General features: G+C 43.0%; 1 protein-coding gene across 5 annotated transcripts in view; it reads right to left on the reverse strand.

Annotated features, from left to right (window-relative positions):
* LOC147436805 (3-dehydroquinate synthase) overlaps nucleotides 1-13,979 on the reverse strand; it is a 185,366-nt gene that overhangs the window by 14,740 nt on the left and 156,647 nt on the right. For 2 of the 5 annotated variants that reach the window (XM_086486217.1, XM_086486220.1), the window contains 4 exons: nucleotides 3,968-4,135; nucleotides 3,788-3,866; nucleotides 3,574-3,669; nucleotides 3,271-3,397 (listed from right to left, as the gene is read on the reverse strand). In XM_086486217.1, coding sequence (XP_086342343.1) covers nucleotides 3,336-3,397; nucleotides 3,574-3,669; nucleotides 3,788-3,866; nucleotides 3,968-4,135 — 405 coding nt within the window. In that variant the 3' untranslated portion in view covers nucleotides 3,271-3,335. Of the gene's footprint in view, nucleotides 1-3,270; nucleotides 3,670-3,787; nucleotides 3,867-3,967; nucleotides 4,136-13,979 lie in introns of those variants that run through there. The other 3 variants (XM_086486219.1, XM_086486216.1, XM_086486218.1) reach the window with 2 other exon arrangements.

Here is a 13,979-nt window from a genome sequence, read left to right on the forward strand (position 1 = left end):
CTCTCGTCAATCTAGTCTCTGCTGCTCTCCTCAATGAAAATGCTCGTCCACTAAAAACCACTCCATGGTAAGTGTAAGCATCTGTATACTTCACAGTCTCCTGGCGTATGTGAATGCAGGCGCTGACCTCGTGATCTACTATGGGGTGGTATTAAATACCATGACCTTGGTTTTACCAAGGTTGACAGACAAACCACTTTCATGGGCAAACCTATGCAAAGCATCCAAGTGACGTTGCAACTTGCATCCCCTCCGGAGAGTCGGAGATCAACACAATATCATCAGCATATAACAATAGCGGAATCCATGTCCTTGCCAGCGGTGCACCTCTATCACCATCTCTCTCAATGTAGTCAAAAACCTCATCCACATACATACCAAATAGAGTAGGAGAGAGCGGGCAGCCCTGCTTCACCCCAATAGTGGAGTGAACCGGTGTAGATAGACCCTCTGAGGTGCGCACATGCCCTACTACTGATCTGTACAATGCCATGATCCCCAAAATGAGCTCTGTGGGTACTCCCATCTTCTGTAATCTACGCATCAATCTAGCTCTGGGTACTGTGTCAAATGCTTTGCGAAAGTCCACAAAGCTACAATAGATCCGTCTCCCATGGGATTTGCCCTCCTTGATGATGGCCTTGAGTGTGTGTCAAGATATGGTCAAGAGTAGAAAAACCTCTCTTTTACCCTGCTTGCCCAGCTGCACGCATTCCCTCCCTCTCTGCCCATCTACTCAGCTGCTGCTCAAGAATGGATGCGTACAATCGTGCCAATGTGTGTCCAATCATGATAGTGTTATAATTCCTAGGCTCCATAGGGTCTCCTGACTTGAAGATAGGTACAATCGTAGATAGGTTCCAAGTATCAGGCAAGCCCTCACACATGGCACGGTTAAACATAACTGCTAGAAGCTTTGCTAGTAGATCTCTGGCATGCATGAAATGCTCCACCACTAAGCCATCATGATCATATGCTCTCCCAATCCTCATCCTGTCAATGGCCTTCTTCACCATCTCAGCGGTGAAAAAAGCACATGTGTGTGGGCATGGATCGGGGGGGGGGGGGGGGGGGGGGGGGGGAGGGGGGAGTCGGGAAGGGGGGGACTGTCCAGAAACTGTGTACATAGATGATGCGTACTGACCCCAAGTCTTTGTAGAGGTAATGGCAGGGGGGGGGGGGGGGGGGGGGGGTTTAACTGCTCATGAAAGAGCCGCCATGTCTCACGCGAGTCCTGACTAAAGAATAGCTGGTATAGATCCTGCTCTAGTCGAGCCAAAAATGCGCTCTTCTTCCACCACACTAGGTGTCAGAAGTCAATCTGTAACTGTCTGTGAGTGATGTCCCCCAAAAGCACCTCCCTCTGAAGTCTAGCTCTAGTCTAGTGGCATTCCTCATCGTACCAGCTGTTCTAAGGTATGCTCCCAGAACAGTGTCTCTGTGAGTGATCTCCCCCAAAAGCACCTCCCTTTGTGACTGTCTGTGAGTCATGTCCCCCAAAAGCACCTCCCTCTGAAGTCTAGCTCTAGTCTGGCGGCATTCCTCATCATACCAGCTGTTTTGAGGCATGCTCCCAGAACGGCGTCTCTGCTCAAGTTGGATGTGTGGGTATGCCTCTGCTGCTGCATCATGTAATGTCTGTGTTAGTATAGTAGTAAGCTCCTCCAGAGGTCGCCCTGGCTCCTCAATGCATAGGCATCTGTAGATCCAGTCTATGTATATAGAATCCGTCTCCCGCGTGAAGGTGTAGCAAGTAGGGGCTCCTACTCGTGGACTGTGTGCTACAATGTACTGGAAAGAGATGGTCAACGACACAAGAGCATGATCCACTGCCACCCCAACAAGTCTGGGCCCAACTATGAGATCCTGGATACTAGAGATGAGGCTCGGCTGTGCCATGACATAATCCATTGTGCTCGCTCCATGTCTGTGTGGAAAGCATGTGAAACCTCCCGCAGTGGGAAATCTCTGTTGGCCATTCAAGATGGCCAATCCATGTGCATTCCTCATGTCTATCAAGTGCCGTCCATACTCAGTATGTTCCCCATCCTGTGATAGTCTAGATAGGCCCGTCTCTGCAACATCCAGCTCTCTCAACATCTCCTCTAAAGTATCATAAAATACTGTTTGATGATGGGCGGTCCTAGCATTGAAGTCCCCTAGAATGATAATGTCACGATCTCTAGAGAATTCCCATATATCATCATCCAAAATAGAGAAGGGGGACTGTCTTCTAGGTGGTGCATCTACTGACGTACTCGGGGGAAAGTAACAAATAGCAATGTAAAGATATCTGCCAGTCTCTGCTCTCAATCTCACCCACATGTACCTAGCTTGCTCATCCCTGTGGGCTATATGTATCAATGGCTGCAACTCCTCCCTGAATAACACTATCACTCCTCCTGAGCCCCACCCTCTGCGCTTTGATCGTGTCTCCAATCTACAAGCTGTCTCCCCTCTGTATCCACTAATGTGAGGCATAGCTGCCCAGGGGCCTGATGTGTCTCAGAGTAGAAGATGACGTCTCTCCCAGTAAAACACTCCTCAAAAGCACCCACACCAAGACGCATAGATTCATTACAATTCCAGGTAGCAACTTTGAGTGTGGCCCCATAGGCCTCACACCGTCATGTGGAGCGCGGCTCCAATATCACCACTCTTCCATCTCGGTAAAAAGCAATCTTACCTTTTCCCTTGCCGCTCTAATCTCTGGCATTACCTCCTGCATATGGGCGACTTGTGAGAGGGTAAGGTCATCCCCGAGAAAGATACCCGTCTTCTTAAGAGTTGGTCCTCTTCTTCAAAAAGTTCTTTTCTTCCATGGAGAGAGAGAGAGATCATTAATGCTTTCGGAAGGCCGAACTCGGCCTTAAAATCGAATCAATTTACATGTGTGGTATATCCTCTATCATCCCAGAAAGGGAAAGCTGAACTGAAAATAAGAGAGAACCATGCTTCATGCCCATAAACATACCAAACTGAAAAACTAAAGCTAACCCATCCTTCGTGTTCCATTGATAAACCATCCAAAAAAGTCATAGCCCTTCAGCCCAATTTTGTGTGGACGCGATTATGAAATGTCTACCCCTGATTTTAATGATGTGAAAATGTTGAGCTTATGCTTGTGTATCCCCCCTTGACACATTCAATTTCTGATGGCTGCACACATAAAATTAATAAAGCTTATAATTGCAAACATCAAAAGAGCCCCAGTTAAAGAGTTTCTATTGTCAGTACTTAGGCTAGGTCAGAACTGATGCTGTAATCGACTCGTCCTGAAAGGGGATTTTGCATTTGCAAACTAATAGTTCAGTTATCAATATGTATCAAGTTCGCTAAACATACATGTAACGCACGTGAAAAGTAGTGGCTGCAAAGTTAATATGTCTGTATGCATCTGCAAAATGAAGTTCGTTACGCTCTACACAACTTGGCTAAAGAAAAGGTCGATAATAGAAATGGAGCATGTCTGTTTGTGCCCACAGCGCTTAATACTGGTAGAGTGCCACAGCAGCACTTGATCCATAAAAGTAACTGGCTATTTTTCTATTATAAATTCTTTTACTGCCATACCTGTATGCCGAGCACTGTCTTGTAAACTCAATAGTACCCTGTCACCAGCTTTAAGACTTGTGACAGGAATAGTGACGCTTATGTTGGTGTCCATTCCTGCAAAATAATAGGGAGATTTTTTATTCAAGAGGAGAGCTCGTGCTTACATCAGAAAAAATGTTGACATAACTTAGCAGTCATGCACTAAGAAATTTGTAGTCAAGGTACTTCAAACCTGGTGGAGGACATATCAGGTTCACAGTTTCTGCATTTTGCAGTAGCAGCGAGCATGTCAAAGATGTGTCATTCTCCAACTAGATGATTTGCGACCAAAAACACACTTAGAATTCACTCACTCAGGGTGTACAGAAAACATTATTTTCATAATGCTTTTTAGAGCAGGTAAGGTGCTTACACTCGCTTCAACGAGAATTAGTGGCCGAGTTTCTATTTTCACACGGCCAACTGCCGCAGACCGCTGGAATCCATGTGCATCCACAACCAAGACATGCATGCCTGTTTGCAGCTCTGAAAGGTATGCAGTCTTACCTCCTGGAAGTGCAACATATGCATGCACCGGACCCTTCAAAAAAATAGACAGGTTTTAAAACAAAAAAATTGAAATTGCTTTGATGATCCTTCAGTGTCACATTTTGCAAAGAGTAGACAGAAAAGAACAAATTCCATCACAAGTATTAAAGTACTACCTTGGTGCAATGAAAATTTCAACCCTTTGCAGCTCTGAGAGTATGCGGTCTTAAGTCATATACGTCCTGTTAGTGCAACATATTCATGCATCACTCCTTCAAAAGAATGGACAGATTTCGGTTGGAGTACAGTTGCAATAATGAAACCTTTGGTGCCAATAATCTTTTCAAAGTAAAGAGAATAGAAAAGGATGGTCTCTTGAAAGACCCTGCAGTTGTAGGCTGAAATTGGCAAGTCAGTAGTATTCTTCTCTCCTCAACCCAGTATCTCCATGAGGGTTGCATCAAAGAGGAAGAGACGCTAAGTCGCCGTGTAGTAATCCTTCCGTGCCCAACAATGATGGCTTGAATCTGCTCTTGGTGAGGAAGCTGTAAGCGAGGTCCTCGTGGTTGTGGTATTCTTGCTCTACAAAGGGCAAGGCTTTCCCAACGTTACTGCTTTAGAGAGGCATGTATGTAAGTGCATGAAGATGTATAACCTGCTGGCGCTGTAGTACTAGCACTAAGAGATTCTGTAAGCACTCTCTGTGTTGGCAGCATGGGGGCTCACTGCTTCCTTATCCCTCAAGAGATTTTCTTTGTGATGCCTAAGCTCCAATAATAAGAACCCAAGACACCTCTAATTCTCAAAGCACATGATCCGACACACTGGTCCAAAGCCTTCACAAAAAAGGCAATGATACCTCCCTCGAATCTCATGATAGATAGTACAACGACATCTATAGTTCTCTTCTGGGTCCACTTCTTGATGACACCTCTGGCATATGCAAAATAAATTCAAAAGCATTATACTTTTAGCTTGTTACAATAAAGTTTCAACATTTATTCACTCACTTTGTATTGGAGCGCAAGAACTTAGAAGGCCCACTTAGTATTATCTAGACCTAGTCTATTAGCAACTTGTAGCAATTCTCTCTAGACCTCTTCCACAAAGGAATTGAGAGAGACAATGTACACATTGCAGCTCGTCTAATAGGTGGTAAAAAAATTTCATTTCATTTTGTTATGTTGGATCATTTTAATGTGCTAAGGCCATCCGTTGTGGGCTGGCCATCACCAACCAGTCCCTTTATTTTCTCATGTTTTCCAGCCCATCTCCTTCAGCCACCTCTTAAGAGTCAGCAGACCAGCATGTGCTAGGGAGGTTTATACTAGAGATTCAGTCACACACAGAAAGATCTAATTACAGGGCCAGAGAGTACCAGGTGGGGACAGCAGACTCAGATCACCTCATTTCTATTTCTTGTAGATCTACCCGGCGCTGGCACCGGCACCCACACAGCAAAGAGTTACCCTCCAGAGAGCAGAGACACTCAAAGTCAGCACGAGACAGTTTCCTGCTACATGAAGTGAAACAAGGATGCTATCTCCTACACTTTTCGTTGTATATTGATGAGATATCACTCTATATTGATAGAAAGGAAGGTTGAGGTGCACATTTATTGGGCACTTGGATACCCTTGATGCTTCCTGTGGATGATATTGTTCTCATTGCTGACTCGCCAAAAGGGGTTACAAAGACAATCGGATGTATTACAGAGCTATGACAAGATAGAGATGTCTGTGAACCTTGGCAAGATCAAGGTGATGCTATTTAACACCGCACCGCAGTGGGTGAGGGCATCCACACCAGTATTTACAAATGGTTAGGAAGTGGTAGCGTATGTAAAGTCCTACACATATGTGGGAGTTGTTTTTCTAGGACCCTCATTTTCTATGAGAGGTAGTTACTTCGAGATTGGCGTGAAAAGATGCACTCGTTTTTCTAGGATCCTCATTTTCTATGAGAGTGATAGTGATTCGAGATTGGCGTGAAAAGATGCAGCCCTTGCAGGATTGGAGCGAATGTGCTCATTCTCACAATTTGAGGAGCCCCACGCTAAGCTACGATTGTTTGATACATTGGTTACGTCCACTTTATTGTATGGGGCACAGATTTGGGGACCTAGTCTTGACCATTGCAAACGGTCTGGCCGAAGGTATGATGCATGGAGAGCTATGGAGAGACCGCTGTCACTATGATCTCAAGGATGGTCCGGTCTAAGGCTGCAATTCCAAATGAGGTCATTAGAGAAGAATTGGGAGCCCTTTGTGGTTGAGGCACTTACTATATCAGTATCTTACATACACGGATTGTGAGTGCTTCCGAGACATGCTTTATTACAAAGTTTCGTGTGCTCTAGCAAAGGACCCATTCAAAGGAAGGTTACACAGTCAAAAGACTTCTTCAAGAGCAGCAGCTCTCCGGAGGTCCGGAGGACCGCAAAACACGTCACATTTGAGCTCATAGGACTCTTATGGATATAGCTCAAAGATTTGTAGATCTGGACACTACACATCGTGCCACCAATATAGTTACCATCGCCGGATCCGGACCATTGTTGAGAGGCATAGAGGAACTCCTATGATGGTATTCATAGAGGAGGAGATTGATGCAATGATGCAGCAGCCCATGAGAGAATTTACGTGATAGTACTTACAGTAGCCACCTACTTTAGAGATCGATATAGCACCAGCTGGCTCTACTGTTTTCACCTTTTTTAGCCTTTTTTACCTTAGTCTTTTGTATCGAACATTTGGCTCGTATGATGATAAGTTAATTCTATTGCCTCATAGGTCTTTTAGGCCTCTGCAGATATAATTGTAACTCGCTGAAGTACATGCAGCATAAACAGTAACTTCCAGCTTTGAAAGCCAACAATTCATCACATCATTAGGGCCAAAAACGGCTAAAAAAGGGCTGTTTGTTAATCTAAGATTTTGGAAATAGTCCAATAATCAATTGACACATATACAAAACTATGGCACTCTTGTCTCCTCTACATTGGGTCTTTATGGTCCTATTTTGGTGGAAAACGGCTAAATGTCCCCATCTTTTGGCTAAAACCGCTATATCCGGGTGTTTTTGGCGGCTAACATTAAAGTTTGGGTCCAAAGTATTCCCCAACACACACGCCGACATGCCGAAGAACACCGCGAAGGAGGTGGCCAAACTTGAAGATAAGGGGGCGCCCTACATTAGGACACCCTCAACGTCATCATCAACCGGCTATCCAAGCTTGAGAAAGAGGTGCTGTCCGGGTTGCTTTTGGCAACCAGAAGCCAGAAGTAAATGGCCTTTTGTTCCATTTTATTTTATATTTCATAAAATTAAGCTAGAAGATACGAAATCTTCCTTTTCACGCTCTGAAAACAACGCCATTAATGACAAATCACCTAGGTTTTTCAAACGCCTACTTTTTTCACCTTCCCTCCATTTTGTGAGGGTTTTTCCTCTTTTCATTGCATTTTCAGGTCGCACACTCTTCCTCTCCAGTCTCTGAGCTTCCATGGCATCCACTACACCTCGTCCTTCTCATAACGGGACTTCTTGTGATTTTCATAACATCAAAGAAATGGTCTTTGAAAACCCATGTCTTTTTGTGTGAATGATTGGGTAACAATGCCCCCTTCATGCAAAGGTGTCCACAGAGTGAAAAGAAGCAAGTGAGATGAAGTGAAACACCATTGAAAAGGTTGTGTTCTTGCCTTCAAAGTGACCGACACTGGCTATGGCCAAAGGCATGGTGCTAAACTTGGATGAACATTCCATTCTCACTGTAAGGAACACAAACACTTATATATTTGATACAACCAATCTTTATCTCATTGTTCTCTCATTTTATTTATTTATTTTCTTTAATTTCAGTTATCTTTCCATCAACAGCTATGGAGTGGCAGCCTATTGAGAGCTTAAGTGGCGCATTGAAAGCTATTCACAAAGAGGTTGCAGATGTTATGGATGCTGACAAGCCACCTTCTTTTTACAAAACAATCGGTATGTTATGTATGTTGCAGAATACAGGGTTCCATCAAGAGAAGATGCACATGAAGAACTACATGAGTTTCATGTTCCCACCATACGATCACTAGAATAGGAAGCCCCTGATCCAAGTACCTTCAAATTCAAAATCAAAGAAAATATCCTCAAAGCTATCTCCGAGCAGGATTTCAAGAAGGATTAAGATTCAATGGTTCTTGCCTATACATGTCTTTGTGGCATGCTTTAAAACAATGGATTTGTTGAGAACAAGAATGATGTGTCTTAATAGAAGACTATATATATGACTGAACTGGACACTGTACTTAGAGAAGGCTGGGATACAAGGAGACTTTCCATATTGGCAACAATATCAGTTGTAGAGTAAGCCCAAACTCTATGTCTATCTCATACGAGCTATGCGGTCAGTCATTACTTTTGGGCAATGACTAGAGGAGATGGAGAAGCAAGCTAGGTAGTTGGATCCTTTTAAACTTTGAGGAGAATTGTCCAAAGTTTGATTTTAAAAACATAGTCCATCCATTCACTGAGCTTAGAAACCTTCTAGTAACATCAAACTAGAGACTACAAGTTGTCAAAGAATCTCTCAAGGTTTTGTATGAAACATCCAAAAACATCCCTTGCATATAGATTCAAAGTTGATGACATTGTTATGAGCACAAGGATGGAGAATGCAACCTCATGCATCCCATCTCTTCCCCCAAAAAGAGTTGCATTTGAGCCACTTGCAAGGACTTCATAAGCTTAAGTGGATTTCTCCAATATTGTAATCACTACATTTTGCAAAAATACATGTCTTTTCTACTTTGTTGATGTGACTAGTATTTTATGTACATTTAAATCTAAATGACACCATGATACACGATTAAGAATTGAATTGTTGATATTAAATATTGAAGTACAAAAATATAATCTCAAAAATATTGAAGTATTTTATGTACATTTAAATCTAAATGACACCATGATACACGATTAAGAATTGAATTGTTGATATTAAATATTGAAGTACAAAAATATAATCTCAAAAAGGGTGTCTATTCATATGGACAAAATGAAAAAAACTATATATAACTCTTGTGGAATAATGTAACCAAATCAACTTTTCCATTTGCATGGGATGATTCAAGATCTTCACAGACCCTTTGCCTTTTTGGGTTTTTTGTCATCAAATGTTGTTGAAAGAGATTCAGGAGGGGGTTTTGGTGACTTGAGCTCCTGAGGGGTTGGCATGGGAGACTTGGGGGTGGTGAGTTGGGCTCCTGAGGGGTTGGATTGTTAGACTTGGCAATGGGTTCCCTAGGAGGTGGTGAGTTGGCTTGGCTACACTTTCAATTTTCCATTCATGGCCCCCTTACTTTCTTAGATGAGCGACACTTCTGAACCTTGAATTTTAGTGGCGAGCGGAATGGAGGACCCTTGTCACCGGGAAGAGTTTAGTAGCTTGAACTACACAAGGAGGGAGCTTCTTGGATCCACAAACACTTGCTATCGTGTCATGCGGGGAGGGGGGAGAAACTTGAATGAGGAACATGTGCTTAGTTTCCCTTATATCACTGCATTTGGGCTTCCTCACCACGTCGCTTAAATTGCCCGTACCACGCGATAAGATCCTTTCTTACATTTTTCAACACCCTTATATCGCTTCATTTGGGCTCCCTCACCACGTCGCTCACATTGCTTGCACCACGTGATAGAAGCCGTTTGCAAGGCCATGTGATGGAGAGGGGCAACAAGATGAGGTTCCTCTTATTAAATTTGAGGACCCTCTGATTTAACCATTATAGGACATATGGGAGGGAGCTATTAGACAAGCTAGAAATATAAACCCGAGAACTTTCTTATTTATGCAATAACAAAAGAATAAATGAGAAGGATTTTCATCTGCTAACAAACAAAATAAAAGTTTTACCTCAAAAGTCATGATCGTTTAGTTCATAAACACTCAATTATCTCACAATATATAAAACTATAACTTTCAAATACACCAAAATTTGATGTTTTTGACATCACCGATGCGTCCAGAACGCCCAAAACCCCCGGTAATGACTAGCTACATGCCCCCTTTTTCGCACCGCGCGGGACAGGGCCTCCGGGTGTCCAAACGGGGCATGTAGCTAGTCGTTCCCGGGTTTTGGGCGTTCCGGACGCATTGGTGATGTCAACAATAGTAAAATTTGTACTTTGTAAAAGCTAGCATTTTACTTCGAGTCATTAAGAAGAGTTAGAACGACATGAAAGAGTAAATATTGAGATTGTTACTACTTGTAATTTTTCTTTATATAGGATAGTCCAAATTTTACTAAGTTTAGAGTTTTCTTCTTGTGGATTTAATTGATACAAAGTATGTTTGATCAATAGTGTCTATCCATTGGACTGCTTCCTTGTACAATCCCGCACAAGATCCTCCATTATCCCCCTTTCACTCTATTTGAGTTTTTTTTGAGAAGTCTAGTCTCAGCTTGCTCAACGACATGTCTTGCTAGTTTTTCCTTATTTATCTTGGTAGTTTTCTTTGCCAAGGCTTATAATGACAAAGTGGAGCTTAATTTCTATCTTTCATTTGATCTCTCATTTATGTTTGAGCATTGAAAGACCCTTTTTCTAAGGAATAGAAACATTTTTTGTCTCGTGAGTTATAGATGGTATTTGTATCATTGCAATTTTTTGATAAAGAGATTTATTAGATCTGGTGGTTACTTCTTTTGCAGATGGAATTTTATTTATTTTTGGTAGTACTCATAATAGTGAGTTATAGATATGTTAGGTAACCAAAAAGAATTACATGGGTGGCCATGCTCAACAAGAGCCATGGCATCAAAGAGACAAAACCAGACCAACACCATACAGACCATTGGATAGTACAACAATACAACCATAGACGGCCGAACAGGGGCGGCTATCCCCGACAAACATAGATCAAACCTGAAAGTGCCAAAAGGACGGTTACTTCTTTTGCAGATGGAATTCTTAATAATGATATTCACTTCCTTGAAAGAGAAAAAGCATCAAGTGAAAAAGCACTTGAAATGATATCTAGAAGAGCAGTGATTTTCTTGTTCCCTTGCCTTTGCAATGCTCAAGCTTTATTCCCATGTATAAGCAGCCTTTGATATACAACCCTCATGGTTGCTTACACTTGGTTGAGCTTGATGTCCATATGGCATAGCTTAATGAGCTTCTCCAGAGAGTAAAATTGGTGGGAAAGCTTGTGATGCTGAAGTGAGCTTCCTAGCCAAAGCAAAACTGGTGAGAATCTTCAAAAAGTTTGTGAGGGTGAAGAGATCCAAATGGTGGTCCTCTTGCAATGGTGGTCCTAGCTAGAGCAAAAGTGGCTATCCTCTTGTGGTGAGCCAAAGGGGATGTCATTTTGCAAAAAGAGACATAGAAGGTGTAATGGAGCTAACAAAACTAGCAAAGCTAGCATTAGAAGAGCGGAGGGAAAGCTCGTGAAGGTGAGTAGAGCCAAACAAAAGGTCATGTGGGGGGAGGGAGAGAGAGAGAGAGAGAGAGAGAGAATGAAGTAATTCAAAAGTGAAGAAACAATTGTTTTGACGCCAAGTCACTTGAATGAGGACAAACTTCGAGGTGTACCACAAATGAATAGTGTGAAAAGGATATCTTTTGTAATATCTAGAGATATGTACCTAGATACGCTTTAAATGCTCAAAACGGCCAAATTTGGAGCTGTTTTGACCATCAATGGCTCCGCTAATTAGCAAGTTAACCAATTCCTTACACAACCCTTCTTGAGTCATTTTTGGCCCTAATGTATACAATGGAGACATAAGACCAGTAATTATGAGATGGAGAGACTGAGAGATAGTTATGGGATCAGGAGAAATGGAGAGGCAGAGTTCCTCCCCTACGCCGTATTGGCCCCTGAATAGGCGCCCCTTTCGGTATTTCTTTTCTTTATGTCAAATTTCAATCGTACAAAGCTCATGACCCTGCTTCTGTGAGATCACACAAAGAAAGAGAGTGTGTGCCAGCAGTAGTTTAACAACCCCCCTCAATTGGCTAAATCAGCCCTTTAAATAGGTGTGTGTGTTTACACAGAGTCCAATTTCCAAGTGTGTGCATATTCTTCTTTTGATTGAGGGCTGTTTTGGACAAGTGGCCGGTTCCTCATCTGTCCGTGTGGGTGCCTTTGCGAAAGAGCTTTTGTCATGCACTTGCCATGCTTCAACTCCCCTTTACTAGGGTTGCCTGGTACTTGCCATCCTTGAACTGCCCCTTACTAGGGTCACCTGATAGTTGCCATGCTTGAGGTGCAACCTCCCATGCATGCACTCCAGTTGCCTTGCATAGACGACCACCTACCATGCATGGACTCCCGCTTGCCATGCATGGGCTCAAGTTGGCTTGCATGGACTCCCACTTGCTACGCATGGACTTGAGTTGCATTGCATGGTCATCACCCGCTATGCATGGACACCAGTTACCTTACATGGGCCATCCGAGCATCCACCTGCCCTGCATGCTCTGCCAGATGCTAAGCGCCAATAGCCATACATTGCATCACACATGCCCTTCCTATTGGAGCCCCTTTTGCACGGAGGCATATTGTTGCTTCTATATGTTGTTGTTGATTCCAACATAGGGAGATCGTGCCTCACATGTTGTGGGCTCGCTCATGCCCACAATTTTCTTCAAGGAGTTACACAACGGCCGTAATATCATTTAGCTCGCATTGGCTTTGGAAGATTTTTCTGAATTTTGGTCAAATGAGCCAAGCACCACCAGAGTATGCCTATTTTATTACTTGGGTACACCTCTGTTACTTTGAACCATTTATCATATGCACAATCATCTTGATCAGGATCCTTTGTTATGGCAGAGATTGTCTTACCCTTACTTTTGTACTCAGCTCTTTCAGTTTCTTCCTGATTGTTTCCATTTAAGAGATATTTCACACCAGGAGTTTGAAGTTTTCTTTGACGTAATCAATACAAACTTTTTCTCATGGGTGCATCCAAAGATATTATCTTAGCTCCATCCTATATGATTGATTTAAGGTGTCATGTATTGAATCAGGGGCCAGATTTACTGCCAAACTGTGCAAGATCGATCTGTGATATGTCAGGTCAGTGGTGTCTCCTCACAATGTGATCAACATGGGTCTGGTAGAAGTGAAGAGGCCATGGCCCCAATGGAGTGTGAGCATTCCCTCTCACAGCTCTCCTAGCACCGAATGGGTTGAATCTGTACTGATGGTTTTACAAAGCGCCCTTCAATCGATCGAACAAGCTTGAATTTTGCATGTGAGATGTGAAGTATTGCGTGCTGCTGCAAGCAGAGTAGTGTGTACTCTGCAGCCCACCAGGGATTTGTTGAGAAACCCCAAGATATCTCTGACCAGGGTACTACATGACTCGGCTGATTGGACCTATTTCTTTCGGAACTCCTCAGCCAGGGGGTTCTGGAAGTGTCTGATGACAATCTCTCAGGCATAGCCGATGTCACATTACCTCCAGCCACTGTTTCCTATACTGCCAGTCTCATGCAAAATTGTCGCCTCAGTTTGTGAATGTCAAACATTTGCACATAAATGATCTCAGTCTATTCACACTCCATCCCTGGTTCCATTACCCTCTCTTAGATGAAAGGACATGGCCTGCTTTTATCAACGTTCATTCTGAAGTCTCTGCGGGCAAAAATCTCCTAGTGCATCCAAATTTGCGGTGATGTCTCAGGTGTATCTAACGCCAGCACCCCGCCTCCCTTGTCTACTAAAATATAGCAGCCTATCTATATATAATCCAACCAGTGTAGTGGTAGCAAACAAGTACGGTCAGCTAGGAGAGCACAATAGTTGCTTAACTTAGAAGGAAAAAGCTGACAGCTCATGTCTTGCAAAAAAGTTAAAAACCATGTTTAGAAAGTTTCTCCAGAAAACATGA

The sequence above is a fragment of the Adiantum capillus-veneris genome, chromosome 17 (assembly GCF_014529385.1).
Source record: "Adiantum capillus-veneris isolate H3 chromosome 17, ASM1452938v2, whole genome shotgun sequence".
In the NCBI taxonomy this organism is placed as follows: Eukaryota; Viridiplantae; Streptophyta; class Polypodiopsida; order Polypodiales; family Pteridaceae; genus Adiantum; species Adiantum capillus-veneris.